Source organism: Balaenoptera musculus, chromosome 18 (genome assembly GCF_009873245.2).
Source record: "Balaenoptera musculus isolate JJ_BM4_2016_0621 chromosome 18, mBalMus1.pri.v3, whole genome shotgun sequence".
Lineage (NCBI taxonomy): Eukaryota > Metazoa > Chordata > Mammalia > Artiodactyla > Balaenopteridae > Balaenoptera > Balaenoptera musculus.
Genome location: NC_045802.1, coordinates 16,355,311 through 16,375,589, shown reverse-complemented (window position 1 = coordinate 16,375,589; position 20,279 = coordinate 16,355,311). Strand labels below are relative to the sequence as shown.

The following is a 20,279-nucleotide window of genomic DNA, read 5'->3' as shown; positions in this document are numbered from 1 at the left end:
GGGCATTGTTCTCAGGCAGTGGGAAGCCAGTGGTGGAGTTGAGGGGGTGGTAACGTGCTTTCCGTTTAACGAATCGTGGTAGCAGCGGGTGGTGGACTGAGTGGGGACGAGAATGGATGTGAGGAGGCCTTTTAGAAGGAAGCTACTGCCGGAGTCCCTGGAAAAGGGGACTCCTGTCTGGACCGGGAGAACAGCAGCGGGTGTGGAGAGTAGAGGAGGGGTTCAGGGTCTGTTTAGGAGATGAGGAGTCAGCAGCGCTTGATGATTGGTTGAAGCAGGAGTGGCTTCCACGTTTCTGTCTGGAACATTTGGGTGGACGGTGATGCCATTTACTGAAAATAACAGCAGGTTTGCGAGAGAATATCGTGGTGCTTTAAACTGAACATGACCAAGAGACCCCCTTGAGGAGGCGGCAAGGAGTCAGCTGGATGTCCCGCTGTGGGTCTCAGGAGGAGGGTGTAGCCTAGAGATGGAGCATGTTTACCTTTCCAGAGACACTCATCACTTCAACCTGGAGCAAAATGCAGTAACTGAAAGGTTACATACTCTATTCAAGAGGCTTCGTGGTCTGAGAGCTTCCTTGGCTGCCTCTCCTCTGGCCGCATTTGCCTGCACACCCTCACCCTGCACGTGTGGTGGGAGGTGCGTGGTGAGATGCCAGGTCGCACTGGTGGGGACAGAGCCGGCACTTTCCAGCCCTGACTTTGTGACCCTCCACCTAGTCTTCAGCTTTTGCAAGATATGTTGTAAAAGTCTCCAAAAATTAGCTCACTGAGCATTTGGTAACATGTATGAAATTTCTAAAACTGTTTATACTCTGATCTGGTTCCACGGTTGGGAAACTCTTCTAACCAAATCAGAAATGTGAATAAAGTTTTATGTATAAAAATGTTCATCCTAGTAATACGTATAATAGTTAAAAGTTAAAAAACCTAACAGTAAGTGAAATAAGGTACATCCATGCTTTGGGATATTATGCAGCCATTAAAAATTCCATTTATGAGAGTATAAAATAGTATAGATAAAACCTTGACTTTTAAGAATGAATTCATTTATGTTAAAAGTGATTCTGTCGGTTATATTGTGGAGGGCCAAGGCAGGGAGAAGCAAATAATGAAACCATGAGGGAAAGCTCTGGAGCGGAAAGCTGGAGTGAAGGACAACGAGATGGAATAAATGATTTTTGTCAGTTAAAATATCATAAACCCCGGAAGCCCACAACCATCGCAGCCCTGGCTCCCATTCTCCATCCTGGTTATGGGTCATGCAGGGCGAGGAGGACGGCCTGGGTGTAGACGGAGAGCGGGGAGCCTTGTGTCTGCACTGCCCCACGAGGCGGCTGACTCTCCCTGCCGCCAGGGGCGTCGCGTGGAAGGGACTCCACTGCCCACCAGGAAGCTGCCAGAGGCAGCAGTTGCCTCAGAAGGAAGAGGCTCCCCGCGCCGCCCCTCTGTGCCCCTCCGTGTCTGCCAAAGCCTCTGCTGTGACGGCTTATTGCTCTCCTTTATTGCCCTCCCGCGCTTCTTTGCCATTCAATTAACGGGCCAGGTGAGTAAACGTAACACTGAGCACCTCTGGTGCACCCAGCTCTGTGCACTGTGCTTGAATACAAAGATACGGAGCCTGAAGTCTACAGTGGGGACAGATTTATAATCCAGCAAAGTTGGATCCAGTGAGTGATGGTGACCTTTAGAGACATGGGCAGAGGTGGGAGCCTCACCTAGATTGGGGGTGTTGGAGGGAAGGCTTCCTGCAGGAGAGGGCACCTGAGCTGCACCTTGAAGAGGGAGAAAAAGTTACCTGGGGGATAAAAGGTAGGTCTGGCGCTCCAGGCAGAGGGAGCAACAACATCTTGTGAGAGAATGGCTCCACCAAACACAACGTGCGTGTCCTTCTCGTTCCCAGAACTAACATTGTATATTTGTGTTGGTGTAGGTCTGAGTCTTATTTGTTTTGAATATATCCACAGAGCTTAGCACAGTGCCTGCCATATAGAGGATGCCCAGTAGCTGCTTGTTGAACTGACTTGAAATTTATAAGCCAGCCTCCAATAGAGACCCCGTTGTTAGGTCATTTACATAGAACTGGGATGGGACCACAGGGTGATTTTTTTGCCTCCCCAGTCCCATCCTGTTTCCTGTCTTGCAGCTTTTCCTTCCATCTTTCCCACTCTTCCTGAAGCCTGTGGTATAACAGTCTGAGCCCTGGGAGAGTCTGATGAATATGCCCTGACTTGCTTTAACCTGGTTATCTGTTCTCTCTTCCTGACTCTGTGTTACCAAGAACTCCCCTTCCCAGCTCTGGCTCCTTACAGCCTGATGTGATGTGCAAAAACTAGAGGTGGATCTTGTTTCTAAAACTTTAGTTGATCTTATGATGGTTGAGATAGCATGGGAACGCGCTGATCACTGCCTTAGCCTGACTCAACAAAAAACAGTGTCACAGAGATGGTCCAGATGAGGTCTCCTGCACTATAATCATAGCTCACGTTTATTGAGTGTTTCCCATGCACTAGGCCCTGTTCTATGTGCTTATATATATTCACTCATTTAATCTTAACAAAACTATTATCATCCCTCTTTTATGGATGAGACTTCTGAGGCTCAAAGTCTTAAATAACTTGCTCAAGGTCATATACCTAACAAGGGTAGAGCTGTCATTTGAGCCTAGAATCTGGTTCCAGAGCCTTTGCACTTCTGATACCGTATATCAACTTCCCATTTCTTCATCATAAACCATCCTTATCCCATAGTCACCAACAAAGGCCAGAGGGCCTGCTTCTCATGGTGCAGTGCTGGTAGATGTTGGTGTGTATTAGTTAGGAGGAGCTGAATGGTATCTATCACTTGGCACATAGAAAACCCTATTTAAGTATTTCCATGTTTATTTGGACAGGATGAACAGCCCATCCAATTAAGTCTTTAAAGTTAAATAAGTCTTTCTAACCATTCTTTTTACCAGTGCCCACCATTATTTAAATCTAACATGATGTTTTAAAGAACCTGAGCCACCCATTTCACGTGGTGTCTTAGTCCATTCTGGCTGCCATAACAGAATACCATAGACTGGGTGGCTTATAAACAACAGATATTTATTTATCACAGGTCTGGAGTCTGGGAAGTCCAAGATCAAAGCACTGGCAGATTCATTGTCTGGTGAGAACCCACTTCCTGGTTTCTAGATGGCTGTCTTCTTGCCATAACCTCACATAGCAGAGTGGGTGAGGGAGCTCTTGGGGGTCTCTTTCATAAGGGCACTAATCCCATTCATGAGGTCTCTGCCCCTGTGACCTAATCACCTCCAAATATTGAATATGAATATGAATTTGGGGGGGGCACAAACACATGTTAAATAGGAGAAATCATATATTTGTCATCTTTCTCTTTTCTATCCCCCTAATCCTTAACCAGTCAAGCAAGACCATCTCCAAAGCTTCTCCTTGAGATGAGCATCCCCTGACTTAACAGGTATGAGTAGTGGAATAGATGAAGACCAGCACACAGACAACACTGGTCAGCCGGGAAAAGAGGTGTCATGTGCCTGTTTCACGTCCTAAGAACAGGCAAAGGACAGTCATTCATGTACTTCCTCCTTCGTTCAATCATTTGCTTATTGAATGCCTACTGTAAGCCAGGCAGAATTCTAGATCCTGGGGATCCTGTGGGAAAAAGCCAAAGCCCTGGCCCTCCTAGAACTTATATTCTGTTGGGACAGTAGGCAACGCTCTGAAGAGAAATACCATAAGGAGGAAAGTGGTAGGAGTGGTCAAGGGAGGTCTCTGAGGACGTGGCATTTGTGAGGGAACAAGCCAGTGATAATCTAGGGGAAGAAAGTCACAGGCAGAGGCAACAAAATGCAAAGACCCAGAAGTAGGAATGAACCTGGCCTGTTCTAGGAACTTTGGGAAGGCCAGCTGACTGGAGCAGAGCTAGTAAGGTGGAGGAGGAGAGAGAGGGAAGCCCCTATAGTGGCAGAAGCCAGAGCACAAAGGGCCTGGAGAGAGCTGTGGGTTTTACTCTGAATGGGATGGGAAACCACAGGGGTGATTTAAGCAAGGGGTGTCATCATCTGCTTTGTGTGCTTCAGTGATCACTTTGGTGGAGAATAGACAACAGGGACAGGAGTGGAAGCAGGAAACGTTGTATGAGGCTAGTATAATAATTTCAGAATTTAAAGACGGTGCAAAATAGTGCTGAGAGTCCCATGCATCCTTCACCCCTATTCCCCACGTGTTAACATCTTTGAAAATTACAGTACAAATATCAAAAATCAGGAAATTTTGATACAACACTGTTCTTTAATCCGCAGACGTTAGTCACATTTCTCCGGTTATCACACTAATATCCTTTTTCTGGTTCAGAATCCAACCCACGACTACACCCCGCGTTTGGTGATAACGTCTCCTTAGTTCCCTTAACCTGGAACAGTTCTTCAGTCTTTCTGTGCTTTCATGACCTGGACATTCTTTTTTTAAAGATTTTTTTTTAATGGGGACCATTTTTAAAGTCTTTATTGAATATGTCACAATATTGCTTCTGTTTTATGTTTTGGTTTTTTGGCCCCAGGGCATGTGGGATCTTAGCTCCCTGACCAGGGATTGAACCCTTGTCCCCTGCATTGGAAGGGGAAGTCTCAACCACTGGACCACCTGGGAAGTCCCAACCTTGACATTTTTGAGTACTAGCCTGACTGTCCTTCCCCTGTAGGAAGTCTCCATTTGAGTTTGTCTGATGCTTCCTTATGTTTAAATTTTTATAAGAATAAAACAAAAGTGACGATATGCCTTCTCAGTGCATCATATCAGAAGGCACATGATACTGATTTGTCCTCTTACTGGTGCTGCTAACTTTGATCGCTTGGTTAAGATGGTGTCTGCCAGGTTTCTCCATTGTAATCACCCTTTGTAATACATCAGTATATTGTGAGGAAATACTTTGAAACATTGAAACTATGTAAATATTCTGTTTCTTATCATATATCTGACAAACTAACTAGAGTACTATATTTGTATACAAATCTTTTTATATTTGGCCTTATTACCATTTTTCATAGTTAATTTTGTCAATTCTTCCCCTAACCCCCTTCAGTGAGGTTGTACCACTTATTTGTAATATGGCTAGGTTCACTTGTTTCTGTTCATATTCCATTTTGGGTTCTCCTTCCCCCTCCCCCTCAGCAACACACACACGCACACACGCACACACACACACACACACACACACACACACACACACACTCCTAGTTTTTATTTTTTACTTGTTTTCAAGTATGTGAAATATTAACATGATTCCAAAACTCAAAACCAAACCAAAAAAACACAATAAAAAGTGTCTCTCCTTCATCACTTCTCCATTCCCATTCCCCAGCCTCTCCCACACACCTGCTGTCGTTAACAAATCTCAGTAATTTCTCATCTACCCTTTTTTCTTAGATGAGAGGTAGCATAATGTAGATATTCTTTTGCACCTTGCCTTCTTCCCTTTACGGTATATCCTGGAAATCATGTCATAGCCATCCAGCAGGTCTCCATTCTTTTTCATAGCTGCATAGTACTCTGTGAATGTACCATAGTTTATTCGCCCACTCTCTTATATGAGCATTTAAGTTGTTCCCAATGTTTTGCTATTTCAAACCATGCTGAGATGAATAGAGTGTGTATTTTGGTGTATTTGATGGGAGCAGGGACAGTATCTTCAAGATAAATTCCTGGAAGTGAGATGGCTGGGTTGAGAGCTAAGTGCACACGTAGTTTTGTTGGATATGGCCTTCCCCATGTTACTGGTTTGCATCCTCATCGACAATGTATGAGAGTGCTTTTTTCCCCAGAGCCTTTACAACAAAATGTGTGTCATACTTTTTAATTTTCTAGGCAAGAATTTTAATTGTGGCTCATACGAGGATGGTAGCAGTGGAGATGGTGAGAAGTGCTTAGATTCTAGATACATTTTGAGGGAAAAACCAATTCAGAGTTTATAGTGGGTTGCTTTGGAGGCTAATGTAACAGTTTTCCAACCAGGGTTCTCTCTAATTCTGTTTAAGTATTAGGCATCAATATTAACTGTCTAAACTAATAACTTCTTTTCACTTGTCTGACATTTTTGAAGCTTTGGGTGACTCTCGCCTTCCTCTTGGACCAGCCTTATTATAATATTCTAGTAATTCTATGGCATTGTAGTAGGTAATGGTACTGCTCTAACAAATAACTTTCAACATTTCAGTGGCTTAATGCAAAGGCTTTTTTCTCATGCATGTAACAATCCAGTGCAAATGTTCCTGTTCTTTTCCATGTGGCGATTCAGGGTCCCAGGCTCCTTCTAGAATTTCTCTGTGTCCTGGCATCTTGGAGTCCTCCAGGAGGAAGTATAAAGAGAAAGTGGAAAAGGAACATCTTAACTGCCTCGGCCTGGGAGGGATGCATATGACTTCCGTGTACTTTCTGGGTTCCCTTGCTGAGAACTGGTCACATGCCCCCTAGTTGCAAGAGGGGCCAGTTAATGTGGCCCCTGTAGGAAGCAACTTTCCAGGGGGCGCTGTATATACAAGAAGAGGGAACATGAATTTCAGTAAACAATTAGCTGACTCTGCCACAGATATTTAACAAAGTGAGTCATTCTAGTACTGTGTGGGAATAAACATTTTGCACAATGGAATGCATATCCTGAAGCATTACATTCTCAGATACTGAAGGAAGGTTAAGGGGCGGGGGATGGGTACATGAAGTTTAATAACAGGGAGAGAAGATGAGTTATACAGAAAGAGAAAATATTTAGCTTTGAAAGGCTAAGTAAGCATAACAGAGGAGTTCCAAATAACGAGATTTGTGGATGAAAAAGCGATCTTTGTGTCTTCATTCATCTGCTCTTTCATTCATTCAACAGGTACCACCAGAGCCTGTTTGCTGCTGGCCCTGTGCTTGTTTTGGGGTGGGAGCGGGGGAGGGAAGAGGAGATGGGAGCTGCAGGGGGTGGTCAGCACAGGTGCACTGGGGGAAGTGGTGTGTATTCTTACAGGGACAGGAATATATACACGCAGAATGTTGTGCAGGTATAGGGAGAAGCTATTAAGCATAATCCAGGATAGTGGGGGTTTTTTTTCCTTTTGATCTTGAAAAAATATCTTCTGAGACATTATATGAGAGAAACTTTCCTAAAAGCTTTTAAAGTGCAGTACTTCATTAGAACAAACTGATGATCTAAAGAAGAAAAATTCAGATTCCAACAAATAAGAAGCAACTTGTATGTTCTTTTCAGAATATAATATTTTTCAATAAAAATGAGTAAAAAATGAGTATTTCTCATATTCTTAAGTATTCATAAGCTTTGTGCTCATCTTATACATAAAAAGTTACTATTGTTCTCAGTACACAAGAAGTTTGATTTATGATGGGACTGCCAGGGAAGAAAATCTGTCATAATATTTTATAGCCGCACCACTGGAGTGGTGCTAATAACCATCTGTACTGCACACCACAGTTTACAGAGTGGTCCCGGGTAATTGGTCCAGTCACGCTCACTGTAACCCTGTGAAGTTGGTAGTGGTTAGGCTGATATTATCCTCAGTGGTATCATCGTATTACCGTCATCCCCAGTTTACAGTTGAGGAAACTGACACTTGAGGATGTAAGTAATTTTCCCAGAATCTCATCGTCCCCAATTTACAGTTGAGGAAACTGACACTTGAGGATGTAAGTAATTTTCCCAGAATCTATAAATTTAAATTCCCAGAGAGAGAAAATAAATTTTAAATTCTGATATTGTTGTCTATCAACACCTGTATTCAAGAATAAAATAAATCTAACTGAGCTTTTTTTAAAGCCCCGTTTACTGCTCACCTGCTGTCGGGGTGAGAGGTAGACAGGGCTTAAACACTATGGTCAATATTTCCAAACGCTGCGGTATTTTCTGTTCTTAGAGCTATATCTATTTTTTGAAGGCCAATTAATTGCCTTTTTCATTCCCCTTTGGTCTTTACAGTAATTGATTTTATGGTACATTAAATTTTGGGGAAAAATGCATAAAGGGTGGGACTTTTATTCTTGGAGCCCATTTTTTTCTCTTTGGGGACTTATTTGTTCTTTCCACAAAAGTTTGTTTTGTGCCAGGAATTGCGCTAGAGCCGAACTCCTCTGCTCTCACAAGTTATTGGTGAATAATGTTGTCACTTTGTGACTAATGGCCAGCTGTGTCTGTTCTCTCAGGTGGGGTGACTGCCCTCTGTTGGGACCCCGTCCAGCGGATGTTGTTCTCGGGGAGCTCCGACCACTCCGTCATCATGTGGGACATCGGTGGGAGAAAAGGAACAGCCATTGAGCTCCAAGGACATAAGTAAGGCTGCTGGTACTTTCATTTTTTTTATTTATCATTTATTTTTTTAATTAATTATTTTTTATTTTTGGCTGCACTGTGGGGTGTGTGGGATCTTAGTTCCCCCAACCAGGGCTCGAACCCGTGCCTTCGGCAGTGAAAGCACCGAGTCCTAACCACTGGACCACCAGGGAATTCCCTGCTGGTGCTTTTATGAAGAACTCTGGGAAAATATTCCTGGCTGAAAGCTGGAACAAAGGCATGCGGGCCAGTCTTTGTGGCAGGAGCTTAGCCTGGGGATAACATGACAGGAACGCAAATAATGGCCACTTTGATTTATATCTGTACATAAGTATGTTTATTTATTTACACCCCATTTTAATCCACAGAGGATTTGAGAGTGCTTACAAAAACCACAAAATAAAATAATGGCAGCAAAGAAATAAAAGGTAAAAAAGAGAACCAGGGAAGACTATAAGAGTAAAAATTTGGGAGTAAGAGAAAAAAGAGCTTCAGAATATAAGCTATGAAGGCCTACAGAATTTCTATAATTGAGTTCAAATGTGGTTTCAAGATTCCTGGCAGCTTAAGGAAAAGGGGAGAGATAATATCCTTACCCAGTACATGTTGTACTTCCCCAGATATTTACTGAGTACTCGCCTTGATTAGTATCAGGCTCTTCTTCCTGAAGGAGAGGATTTCAAGAGACTGAGGGGACGAGCAGAGAAAGCTTTGTGCTTCCTTGGAGCGGTTCTCAAACTTTGTTGTCCGCAAAGAATCACTGAGAAATCTGTTAAGTAGATTCCTGGGCCCTGTCCTCTGAGATTCTCTCCACTGGTCTGGAGCTGCGGGCATCTGTGTCGTAACAAGCCTCCCAAGTAGCTCTGCCAGTGACCCTTGGCCCACACTCTGATTTGTCCCACGTGTGCTGCCCGAGGTCCCCGGAGGCAAAGCCTGATCCGTGTTGCCAAAAAGAATTTTCAATCTGCTTTAGAACTCTGAAGCTAATCTGAATTGTCTTTAACTTTGAAAGTTTTCAACCTGATCTTAACTATGACTCTAATATATCAACTCCCATGAACTGACTGGTTTTAAGCGGCATTAGCTCTGCCTGTAGATCTGCCTGGAAACACGAGTTTCAAAAACTTCTCCTAAGTAGTTAAATTTACAGTTTGGAATTATTAGATATGAGCTAATTCAGTTTTAGAGGGCCCATGCACAAATAATTATTTTTTGTGTTAGAGTTTAATTTTAGAGACGTAGCTACTAAGTCCTTCATTCCCACATGAGAGAACAGATCAGTTGTCTGGGGCTATACTTGGCTTGTGGGACCACTCAGACCTCAGTATCAGCTCATGAAAGGAATCACTCCCTTATATTTCTCTCCATGACAAGGGGACACGTATCGAGATCACGCAGAAGGAGTTGACATCATCCATGTAAGTGAAGAAAAAGAAAAGCAAAATACAGCCCTGTTTCCTAATACTTGGTTACTAGCTACCCTACCAAGTAATTCCTGCTACACGGGCTCCCTCCGAGAAATCAAATACAGGCTTTGAATGAAGATCAGCAATATTTCTTGGACTCATTCAGATTAGCTCATAACTCGTTTTATTTCTACACAGTGGTTCACAAAGACTGCAAGCAGGGCGAGTGTCAGTACTCACCGCCAGCATCACTGGGTGCTGCGTGTCCTTAGGCAAAACGTTGTTCTGGAAGACTTGCATCTACAGTTGGATAAGAAAGGAAAAGCTATAAAGTGGAGACAGAGTCTTTCAGTTCCAGAAAAATGAAACCTAAACTAATAGGTCTTCCAGTTTCTGAGACATACAGGCTTGGCCTTTTAGAAGATGAAACAAGCCATACTTGGAGTCCATCCTGATAGGATCACACCCTGGAGGTGGGTGGGGCGGACAGGCTGGTGAGATCAGGAGCTACCAGTCAGAACCGCCTTGAACAGGAAGAACAGCAGAAGGCCTTGCCCGGTGCTTTCCTTATTGATAATTCAAGCTTAGTAATAAGGTGGAGTCTATGAGGGGCTCCTTGACACCAGGTCTTAGCCTGAGAGGGGTTGCCCTTGGTGTCACAGAACTAGGAGAAGTAAACTTCCTCAGTGTCGTTGGTGTCACGCTGTGAGAGTGGATTTGAGTGCCCGAGGTGGGGATAGGGAAGCACTGGAGCTGCTGACAGATGGAGGAAGACGGGGTTCACAAAGAAGGTGCAGGAAAGAAGGGCAAGGGCATCAGGCAGGATAAGGCCCACTTTCACAGCAGCCATTCCTCTGCCCTGAAAATTGGCCACTGGATTGGTGTTTGGTGATTCTTGTATTTGTTTTTTGTTTTTGTTTTTTAAATTTATTTATTTATTTATTTATTATTTATGGCTGTGTTGGGTCTTAGTTTCTGTGCGAGGGCTTTCTCCAGTTGCGGCAAGCGGGGGCCACTCTTCATCGCGGTGCGCGGGTCTCTCACTATCGCAGCCTCTCTTGTTGCGGAGCACGGGCTCCAGACGCGCAGGCTCAGTAGCTGTGGCTCACGGGCCTAGTTGCTCCGCGGCATGTGGGATCTTCCCAGACCAGGGCTCGAACCCGTGTCCCCTGCATTGGCAGGCAGATTCTCAACCACTGTGCCACCAGGGAAGCCCTCGTTTTTTGTTTTTTTCCAAATTATCAGCAATCTTTTCTTGTTTCTTTTTTTTTTTTTTTAATTTTTATTGGAGTATAGTTGCTTTACGATGTTGTGCTAGTTTCTATTGTACAGCAAAATGAATCAGCTATACGTATACATATATCCCTTCTTTTTTGGATTTCCTTCCCATTTAAGTCACCGCAGAGCATTGAGTAGAGTCCTGTGTGCTATACAGTAGGTTCTCATTAGTTATCTATTTTATACATAGTATCAATAGTGTATGTATGTCAATCCCAATCTCCCGATTCACCCCATCCTTGATTCTTGTATTTGAGTAGCGCCTAATATTTTGTCAAAGAGCTTTCAAAACACACAGACACCTCAGTTTAATCTTACAATAATAACCCTATGAAAGAGAGAGGTCAGATATCATTTTTTCGGTGAGAATATTGGGCTTCCATCCTCAAAGACCCCAGCTGGTAGCTTAGGTCTCCCAGACCTCAGTTCAGTCCAGCAGAGAAAGCTTCTCAGAACCTTCTTTGTATCCAGCGCTGTGCTAGGCTCTGGGGAAACAAAAATAAACATTGAATAACACGGTCCCCACCATGCCCCATGGTGTTTTCTTTCTTTTCTACTTTAGAGGCCAAAGACTTTCTGTTTGGGGCCCCAGGCTGCCCCTTGCTCCCCTACAATTCCTCATTTTCCCACCTTCCCCCAGGATGACTGTTGGTGGCCAGAGTTCCAAATCAGGGACCCAATCGTTGAGCTTGGGCACCGGGAAGAGCAGACTGGACCAGAGATTCCCCACCCTTCAGGGTGGGGAGACTGCCTTCCCCTCTTCTGGAAACGTCCAGCCATAGTGTGGAGGGACAGCTCCCTGTGGCTTCTGTCCCGGGTTCTGAGCTTTCACACCATCCTTCATTGGCAGAAATACAACGTTTATGTAGCTAGTTTGATTTGATGTGTAAAAATCCCATCAAAGCAGAGAGAGCTTTAGCACAAGTAAGTGATTGATGACAGCAAAAATGTTTCCAAGTCCGAGGAAAAAAAGCTGAGAAAGTATACTTCTGTAGTACAATATTATCTGCATTTGAAGCATTTGGGTATTTTTATTCCCTGCAGCAAGTAGAACATGATTACGTGCCAGCTCTGGGGAAAGAAAGGCAAAGAAAAGGTTCCAATTTCAGGGACCAGTTATGTTTTTCAAGAATCAGTTACCAGTTAGATGGATATTATTGAAGCATAAACCTGGACATTTATTGTCCCATGCCCACCTTGTCAGATCTAATCATGAGACTTGGACCTTTTAGATCCTTTTTTATTCTCGGATAATACCTATCATTTCATGACCAACTTTTCTTTCATGGCCACATGTTTTCTTTCTAATACTGTTTTCTTAGGACTCTAAGACTTTCCGGCAATTTAATTTAATGGTAACTTGATTTAAAGTACAGGTAAAGGTCTGCGTGGTCCCTTGTGATGGATCCCTCCGCCAAGACCCACATGACCCTGGGCCCACATGGCCTGTGTCTTTGCCTCCTCTTTCCACAGCCCCAGCTCTGGGTTTCTCTCTTCCTACTCTTACCATGGGTAAGACTTTTGTTATAAGCATCTTCGAATTCTTTTGGTAAAGAAATAGGCTATTCATAAATAAATACACATTGGGAGAATTTATGCTTTTCTCTTATATCAAAGTTATGAAAGGAAGTAAAATTCTTGCATTCAGCTTCTTCTGGGTTTGGGGGAGAGGGACCAAGGATAAATATGTATGAAAGCTTTCTCTCCTTCCGAATCTGAGATTAGGAGCGTTTCTCATTGTCACACTAGAGAATCATTAGGGGTGATGGGAAGAGATGTCTTTTCTATTTTTAACTATTTAGCTAACTAAAGACATAATAGGTCAAAGTATTAGCAGCTAAAGTTCTTTACAGAGGGTAGCATCTCGTCAAAGAGAGAGGGGTTGTATAGTGTGGTGACTAATAACAGCCTTTGAGTCAGGCCAGGCTGTATATGAGGCAGCCCTTCTGCTGAGGGCTCTGTAGGCTTGGGCAAGGCGCCTCATCTCTGATCCTCAGTTTCCTCATCTCTAAAATAAGGATAATATTGGAAAGAAAAGCCCCCAAAGGTTGTCAAAAATCATAAGTAATACAATGCATGTAAAATAATCAGCACAAGAATAAGGGGTAATTAGTGGCGATTGTTAACATTATTCTTGTTAATAAAAATGATAATAATTCAAAAATCAAGCTTTCAGATAAGATTACTGTTTCTCCCTGATTGTAGCATTTCCAATGGAAATATTGCCACGTACACCTACTGCCTCTATACCTAATACATTCAGCAGATGTTCATTGAGCTCCGTCTACAGATCAGACTTTGTATTGGGCTCTTAGGACCCAAAGGTGACTAAGAAAACAGTCCCTGCCTCTGTGGAGCTGTGCTAGACGTATGAAAAGGTGGTAAAGGTGGGTCAGTTTGCCATTTTACTGGCAAGTAGGTGGCCTCAGTGGGGGATTCCCTCTTGATCTGGAGCTTAGGAGATGAAGAGATTCTCATCGTTCTCAGGATTACCCAAACAGAACTACATGCACTAAATACAGTGTTCTCAGGAAACTGCAAGTGGACAGAGGGCCAGTGGCTAATCTGAACTTCCACTCTAGCCAGTGAACAGCAAAATGTTGCTGATGCTCAAACCAGTGTTCCCAGAAAGGAGACCCCGAGTTCAGGTTCAGCCTTGGCTGTTGTCCAAGAATCCCTGGGGAGACGATCCTTCTAGGGTCCCTTTGGTGTGGGATTACCCTAAGTATCAGTTATCCCGGAGACCTCTCATGTGTGGATCGGTCACGGACCTTCTCTGGTCCTAGGAGGTCTGGAAAACTTAGGAATGTGGGAGTTACGAATATAAGAGAGAGAGATCTCTAGAAGCAGATGCTTAACTGGTTAGATTTCACCAAGTGAGCTGGGACTTTTCATACTTTGGAAAGTTTCATTTCTTTGCTGTACATTTAAGTCCCCCCTACTTTGGGGATGGAACAGGGCCTAAGTTGACGTTTGGGTAGATGTTAGCCTGTGTCTGAAAATCTGTTTCTATAAAGAGGATAAAGGCTTCTCTACCCTTTTTCCTTAAGAAGCGTCAGACACAGGACCAGCTTCATGGGCGTGTGACCTATGCAATCGTACGAGGCCTCACGCTTAGAAGGGTCCCGTGCTTGGTTTAATGCTCTACTGTCACCATCTTGTAATTCTTTTTTTTTTTGACAAGGGGACCTTTGTTTTCTTTTTGTGTTGCGTCCTCCGTGTTACGTAGCTTGGCCCGATCAGAAATACTCCCTCTAGGGCTGGTGAGAAGGGAAGTGCGGCCATCCCACTAAGAATAGTCTTTGTAGATGGTGGAGCCTGTTGGTTGTGCAAAGGGGGGTCTTTATACACTCATAAGAGATTTGCAGTGCAGTTCATGGAATGCTCATCTATGAAATAATAACCAGTTTTGAGATGCTTTCTAGTATAAATGCTACAGTGATGCCAGATGAAACATGAATGCAAGAAGAAGGTATCTTTTACTTTTTATAACCGTTGATCTGTGAACCTGGGGATGTTCCCTCATCTTGTTTTTAACTGCAAGGTGGTTGTAGTTTGAATCCTTAAATCAAGAAGCCCCTGAGCAGCTTTATTACAAAGCTTGGGCTACAGCATTCATCACTGTGTTCTTCTGTGTTGGAATATTAACAGGACTGGAGTCCCATAAATTATGTATCTGTTGCTGAATGTTGCTGCCAGCTATGAGTGGCAAAGCAGTTCCTTCTGTAGCTTATTTCGTTTTGCAAGATCCTTGACGTGTATCCAGGTGCCTTAACAAATGAGATGTAGTTCAAATCACAGGGTGGTTATGAATCTGTTCAAATAGGTAGATTTTCCTTCTTGCCCCGGAATGTCACGGTCGTGTCAGTCCATACTCTAAAACGTATGAAGGAACAACCAGGAGAGACAGAAAACAATTGACTTTGTTTTTTAATGAATACATGTCAAAGATTTTATATTAGTCATTCATTAATAAAGGAACTGGTAAGATGTTACAACCAGTTCAAAGGAAAATCCAAAGAGTAGAAACACGCAGAGGCAATGGAGAATGCTGCCATGAATTTGTATTTTCACAGTTGACTTCTTCCATGTGAGGAACAGGACGTGGAAATTAGTTGCATCTTCACTGGATAGAATTCATTTGCAGTAGTATCAGTTTTCTATAACTTACAGAGTTATAAAATAGCATAAAGATACTGAAGGTACAGACCCCCATAGAGTCAGAAAACCCAGAAGGGTGTGCTAGACCACACCTGATATTCCATTGAAAAGATACCCAGTAATTTCTTTTTGCCCATTTCAAAGTTTTTTGATCTACCTGCGAGTTCTTCCCCCTCCTCTCCTGTAATCAGAATAATCTCAAAGATTATTCTTGATCACAAAAAAAAAAGGCTGGTCTCATAAAGTTTGGCCTAATTATTTACATTGGTGCAATAAGAGTGTTAATTAACCCGTAGGCCGTCTTGGTTTGCTTTGCAAATATGGAGCCATATAGTATTAAACAACTGTTAAGCCCACACAATTTACAAAAGTTTTTATAAGGAATCTTGGATTGACCTTTTCAGAACCTCTGTTATCTGCTATCCCAAGGCTAGGAAACTAAGCCCAAGAAAATCTCCACCATTTTTCGCCTATAGTACTTATAACCTTGGTTGAATTCCTCGAGGTTTTCAACGTTTGCTAGCTTCCTGGCCTGGTAGCTTTCCTACCACCTGTAAGGCCAGGACCCTGCAAACCAGGTACCAGGCCAGTTTTCCTTTTGGGCGGGGGATGGTTATAGGCATTGGCTCCCTTAATTCTTAAATGGGCGAGTCATATCTGATTCAATGAACACTATCCTCTAATATGATACTCTAGGTAAGGCCTTGTTTGCCCAATGATATACTATGGATAGGTTCTAATTAAACCTGTGAAATAACTATATTGCCATGAAAATCAAGGGGACTCAGTAACAGATTTTGAATTCTGGGGGATCTCTGAGAATTGGATATCATTCTTAAATGTTTGGATTTAGCTTATCAAAGCAGAATTTACTAAATTGTAAGTTAGAGATAGCATAAAAAGTAAGAGAAAAGGCATCCTCATATATCCAAAAAATAGAACATTAAAGCAGCGTCAATGGTATTCCAGACAGGTAACCACAGTAAAATTTCCCTCTTCAGTTCATTCAGTCCTGTGTCATTAATTCTTGTTCTGCTGGTTTTTGGTTTAGCAGTCTGCATTTGTGAAGCCATCTGCATGCAGACTAAAATGAGTCCAGAAATCCAAGGAAATCCTGACTCAATCCACTAGCACAGTTTACAGATTATCTAAGCAATGTCAGTTCAGTACCCTTTGCCTAAGAGTCTATTCGTTTAAATACCAGTATTTAAAAATACCTGGTACATAGAGTCCTTTCCCAGGAAACTCTGAGATTGACCTTTCTGGCCTGTAGCTTATAGTGGAGGCTTCAGGCAAGAATCAGAATAATACAAAGTTACCTGTAGATATTAGAGACTTAATGGTTAATTTTTACTGTTATAAATAATATCAGAATTGAGAAGAGTAAAATTCTCTATTGAGATACCCTACATAACTGTTTCCTAAGAGATTTGATCAGTACTTTGCCTGAAGGTAAAAACAGACAATGAGAGCACTGATAAATCTCCAGGGTCTTCCCATGCAATATACAATTTCAGAAATATATTAATAATATTTTACCCATACTGACTTAGCCTAGGGAAAACTAAGCATCTCCTCTGATCTGACAGCTCTTCCTGTAACACAGTAAACAAATGCAATTAGTAACACAGCAATTATGTATAGCATCTCTGTTTTTATAAGGCAAAGGGAACAAATCTTTATGATTTTCCTAGGACCCCTCTAGAAAATCTTAAAGATAGTTTTAGATAATCTAAAGATCGTTTTTAGCATTTAAAATTATGCTAAAAAAATTTTTTTCCCCAAAATACAGGGTTCAGTGTGGGAAAGCAAAACCATTTTCAGAGGATACTTGATATCTTTAGATACTTGATTAAGATAGGAGCACAGGTGCCTAAGAAATAATACTTGGTTATCTATATAATCGAAGTAACAAGAAAACATTTGAAAATAAATGTAGAATGTAACACAGTCTTAAAGAATTTAGGTCTTTTCACAAATGAGGGCCCTTGTTCTTTTTCTTTTCTTAAATAATCAAGAACTTTTCAAGTCAACATAAAGCTCTGAAAATAATTTTCGTGAGACACAGAATCTCTGCTAGCTAGGCAGATTCCATAGAAGGTAAAGAATATCCTTTTGCATTGTAGTCCAAGGCATTAATCAGTAAACTCAGGAAGCAAACCATCAAAACCGAGGGAACTATGCCAAAATTTTAATGTATTTTATAGCTTTTTTTTAAAGACTCGAGTATTATAAACCAAAGCAAATAAAATTCATTTTCCATGTTTTGTCTTTTATTTCTCTCTTTTATATTCTGGAACAAATTTATACTTTACTTTAGAATTGCCTTTTTCATTCATTTATGCTCTCTCGAAAGTATAAGAGGGAGTTTTCCAGAGGCTACCTGAGTGACATTATAACAAATGCAGAAAGAGATGAGTATTTGGTTCTTGCCTATTAAGCCAGACATTAGAAAGACTTGCACAAATATTAAACAATGCCATTTTGTCTTCAAAATATTTCGTTTTGGGAAATATAATTATTTTTCCCAAAATATATGTTATTTATGTTAAAATGCAATGGATTCATCATTGCTATTTTCAGATGAATCAATAGTTTAAAAATTTCTCAGATTTGATTTGACTTCACTGCCAAGGGCCCGGGTTCGGTCAGTGGTCGGGGAACTAAGATCCCACGGGCCATGTGGTACAGCAAAAAAAACCAAAAACAAACCACTACTCTTTTTTTTTTTTCTTCCCCCAAAACAAAAACACAGACACAATTGTATTTCCTTTTCATTACTGCACCTGGCATAGTCTCAACCACCCATTTTAATTATAATAATTAACCAAAGTAACTAACTCATATTTCATAGAGACGATTGGGAGGAGGGAGGATGTGGATAATTGAGAACTTTCCATCACATGCAGGCATTTTAGCACAGCTAGACTAGCACAGCTCATGAATCACGTGACATCAATTTCTACTGTGACATACATCACTTTTGCATCCCCTGAAAGTGGCAAAAAGGAGCACGTTCATTTGACATGACTCACCTCAGTTACAGCCTCTCTACAGCACACAAAAATAGGCAAACATATATAATCATATATGCTTATTATGCTTTGTAATCGAAGTTTTAGTTACTTAGAAATTAGGTAGGTATCCAATGACTATCAATTAGCTCAACTTACTATTAGTCCATTGTAAGTTACCTAAAGATCTTGGGAATGATCTTTAAGTTGATATGCTATAAAACATAATTGCTGTATATATAAAAAGTTTATCAGAATAACTAATTGAACACAAACTTATTTTTCAAAATCTTAAACATTATATAGGCATAATGTTAGCTTATTTGACTAGTTATCCTATATAAATTTAGGAGAAATCAACCCAAGTAAAACAAAATGTACATTTGCATTATATTTAACACTGATTAATCCAGAAAAAGACATACCTGTGTTTTAAAACTCATCATGCTAGTCTTATTTGCCAAAGAGTTACCCTAATTTTGTGAACTTGGATTCTTAAAATATCACTGAGTTAGGGTGTATTTTCTGTGGAATAATTTTTAAGTCTAGTAAATTTAAAGTTTTAGAGGTTCAGTTTCCTTATTTTCTGTGAAGTTTAGGAATATTTAATTTATATAAGCACTTGCTTATCTTTATAAGCAAGTGCTTATAATATAAAAGATGCCATAATCTAATTTACTGGTACCCTCCGGAAACAGGAAGGCATTCCATACACAAGAGGTAAAGGCCCTTCTGAATTGCAGACACAGACGCACAGAGCTTAATGGCTTCAGTCCTACAACTGCAGCCACAAGTCAAAAGTAAACACAAAAGCACACAAAAAATCACCAATCGAGATTTCACGGAGTTATTCTCCTTCCCAGTGGCCACAGAATTCTTAATGAATTTGAGCTCAAAATAGAAAAATATTCAAACAAAAACAACCAAGAAACCAGATTCCTTGTTCTGTCTTTGCCACGGGAACATAGGTCTCTATCATCTTTTGTTGGTGATCAAATTGTCAGACCCTGAAACTGAATTCCCCACCAAGGGGGAATAACTTGTCAGCCATGTATGAACGAGAAAGAAAAACAAAAGACAAAATCAGTAAAGAGGGCATGAAAACTAGAGAGACAGAGAATCGGTGAAACTCAAGTCTGTTGCTGTGTTGGATTCACCCTGGGAGCCGTGCTGGTGCCTCACGTCTCGGGCAGCACAGGTTACCTGGCTCCGTCAGGTACGCCCAGCAGGCATTTCGTTAGATGACCTTACAAATATAACATGAACAGATGGCGCAGATTTTACTTAATTAATCAGTTAAGGAACCAGTAGGATTATAACCAGTTCAACAGCTTTTTTCCTTAAGTGTTGGTAACTGACAAAGACTACCTCTTCTTGGGGCCTTAGCATCTTACACGAGCATTTTTAAAATTTGAGCTATAGTTGATTTACAATGTTGTGTTGGTTTCAGGTGGACAGCAAAGTGATCCAGTTATATATATACCTATTCTTTTTCAGATTCTTTTCCGTTATAGGTTATTACCAGATGTTGAATATAGTTTCCTGTGCTATACAGTAAATTCTTGTTGTTTATTTTATATATAGTGGTGTGTATCTGCTAATCCCATACCCCTAATTTACCCCTCCCCCACTTTCCCCTTTGGACATAAATTGTAGCAATATTTTCTTAGATCAGTCTCCCAAAGCAAAAGAAATAAAAGCAAAAATAAACAAGTAGACCTAATTAAACTTATAAGCTTTTGCACAGCAAAGGACAACATAAACAGAATGGAAGGACAACCTATGGAATGGGAGAAAATATTTGCAAATGATGCAGTCAACAAGGGCTTAATTTCCAAAATATACAAACACCTCATACATCTCAATATCAAAAAAACAAACAGCTCAATCAAAAAATGGCAGAAAGGGACTTCCCTGGTGGCACAGTGGTTAAGAATCTGCCTGCCAGTACAGGGGACACAGGTTCAAGCCCTGGTCCGGGGAGATCCCACATGCCATGGAGCAACTAAGCCCGTGCGCCACAACTACTGAGCCCACGTGCCACAACTACTGAAGCCTGCATGCCTAGAGCCCGTGCTCCACAACAAGAGAAGCCA

The 20,279-nt window shown here is 41.6% G+C and overlaps 2 protein-coding genes across 6 annotated transcripts in view; one reads left to right on the top strand and one right to left on the bottom strand.

Annotated features, from left to right (window-relative positions):
• WDFY2 (WD repeat and FYVE domain containing 2) overlaps positions 1-20,279 on the top strand; it is a 172,856-nt gene that overhangs the window by 136,309 nt on the left and 16,268 nt on the right. For all 3 annotated transcript variants that reach the window (XR_005017260.1, XM_036831820.1, XM_036831822.1), the window contains exon 7: positions 8,198-8,324. Coding sequence is in view for 2 of the 3 variants with exons in the window: in XM_036831820.1 (XP_036687715.1) it covers positions 8,198-8,324 (127 nt within the window). In the remaining variant the exon portion in view is untranslated. The remainder of the gene's footprint in view (positions 1-8,197; positions 8,325-20,279) is intronic.
• DHRS12 (dehydrogenase/reductase 12) overlaps positions 9,896-20,279 on the bottom strand; it is a 65,102-nt gene continuing 54,718 nt past the window's right edge. Inside the window, exon 9 of one of the 3 annotated variants that reach the window (XM_036831833.1) lies at positions 9,896-10,030. In XM_036831833.1, coding sequence (XP_036687728.1) covers positions 9,999-10,030 — 32 coding nt within the window. In that variant the 3' untranslated portion in view covers positions 9,896-9,998. Of the gene's footprint in view, positions 10,031-11,163; positions 11,494-20,279 lie in introns of those variants that run through there. The other 2 variants (XM_036831824.1, XM_036831835.1) reach the window with 2 other exon arrangements.